Here is a 1,992-nt window from a genome sequence, read left to right on the forward strand (position 1 = left end):
ACCAGTGCTTGTCAGTAAACCCGTCCCCAGCCAATTGTTCAAAAAAGTGTAGATTTTGCTCTTACTCAAATGCTTGGTGGTCGATAAAATCAACTAAAATTGATGTTTACATCATTGTGGGGGCGTTTTTGGTACTTACTTCAATGTCGTTAGGATCGAGAAAATTCACAATGTCGACGTAGAGGGCCGAAAGGCGGAAAATGGGGTAGTACTCCCGTGAAAATTTTCGCATTCTTGTAAACCATAAATCTTGAAAGAAGCTTACAACCTGTTTTGTTGTTTCAGGCGCTTACCTGGGTCCTGTGTGAAAATGTACATGTGACCGAAAATTGGTGTCTCAGGGGGGCCACGTATTTTCTTCAAAATTTTCTTATTCCTGTGGTATATTCGGAAAAAATGCCAACTTTGGAGTAGCAAAATTAGGGCTATGCCGGTTAATAACAGATAAAACGAAAGCATTTTCACTGTTTACAGGACGAGAGTTATGTAACAAGTATTGGATACAGTCTGACAGATTTTATAGTGCGCTCGTTTCAATGTCGATCTTTGTTCTTCGTGTTAATAACACAACTTGCAAATTTGTGTTCGGAATAATCAATCTAAGTACAACTAACGACGTAATTTGTTTTGTTATCTTGTGTTAACAATAATTGTTCAGATGGGATCACAAACTTGCCATAAATAACCGATTTATTTTGAGATCCACAAACTAAACAAGGATAATTGTTTTTTTTATATTAATTATACAGGCTGTATTTTGAAAAACGCCCCAAAAGCCATAACTCCATTATTTTTAAAGTTATGACAATACTTCTTAGAACAAAGTTGAACATTTTTTGTCATCTATCGTTTGGGATAGATGCTAAAGTAATGCTGTTTTCTGTTTCATCGGAAAAGACATCAACTTTAATTTTTTAAATGGAACATCCTGTACATTTTACCACTTTTGGATTCTTTGTTTAATTGCCTTTTAAAAGGTTTTAGTACCAGCATTAATTTAGCATCTATCCCAAACGATAGATAACAAAAAATGTTCAACTTTGTTGTAAGAAGTATTGTCATAAGTTTAAAAATACTGGAGTTATGGCTTGGGGCGTTTTTTTTTAATAATACAGTCTGTATGCAAAGAAAGAAAATTAAATAGTATATTATGTAACTGGTGCTATAAACGCCACTTTAGACATGAGTTTTATTAGGCACGAGCGAGTGTTTAATAAAACGTATGTCTAGAGAAGTTTATTCACGTATTACATATTATACTTTTTCTACGACTACTACAAAAAAATTACTTAAATTAAAAATAATTAATAAAAATAATCCGTGTTTTAGATGTGGGAGTAGAAAAATGGAATTACAGGAACCGATTTTTAATTCTATTTTTGTAATAAAGTATATTTACATATAGATCGAAAAATTAAGACAAGTTCTTAATTGATATTACGTAAGTACAGGCATTAGAATAAATATTTATGTTTATTTTATAGTGAAACAGATTATTTATAATTATATGATTTATTACTTCAGCATTATACTTAAATATAATTATTTACTTAGAAGCAATTTCTCTTATCTGAAATAAATAAGTGTTTTCTGTTGATTAATGTTTTTTAAAGAATTAAATACTTAGTTAAATAGTCCATTTTTTGCGGAAACATTAAAGCTCGTTATAAAATTTGTGACTACATTGTGTGGAGATTACTCCACTCGCTTCGCTCGTTTCGTAAACTACAACAGCTTTCATTTATTATTTGTTCATTAAATTAAACGCAGTTTCTTAAAAATCGATATATTTATGATCACAGCATACTTTTATTGCAATTTTTCGATTCTGACTTTGACATCGTTCTTTGGCCTTAGCACCAGGTCTGGCCTGAACTCAATCTCGTACATATCATCGACTTTCTCTAACTTAAACTTCCTTAAAATCCCACAGAGTACTGTTTTGAGTTCCAGGAAAGCAAACTTCTGTCCTATGCAATTTCTAGGCCCCGC

General features: G+C 31.9%; 1 protein-coding gene across 1 annotated transcript in view; it reads right to left on the reverse strand.

Moving 5' to 3' along the window:
• The window catches only part of LOC123010238 (cytochrome P450 4C1-like), a 6,028-nt gene that overhangs the window by 2,325 nt on the left and 1,711 nt on the right, over nt 1–1,992 (reverse strand). Inside the window, exons 4-6 of the mRNA XM_044406959.1 lie at nt 294–376; nt 140–249; nt 3–93 (exon numbers count right to left, since the gene is read on the reverse strand). Coding sequence (XP_044262894.1) covers nt 3–93; nt 140–249; nt 294–376 — 284 coding nt within the window. The remainder of the gene's footprint in view (nt 1–2; nt 94–139; nt 250–293; nt 377–1,992) is intronic.

Source organism: Tribolium madens, unplaced genomic scaffold (genome assembly GCF_015345945.1).
Source record: "Tribolium madens isolate multiple individuals breed KSU strain unplaced genomic scaffold, Tmad_KSU_1.1 Scaffold_19;HRSCAF=116;Tcas5.2_LG9, whole genome shotgun sequence".
Taxonomy (NCBI): domain Eukaryota; kingdom Metazoa; phylum Arthropoda; class Insecta; order Coleoptera; family Tenebrionidae; genus Tribolium; species Tribolium madens.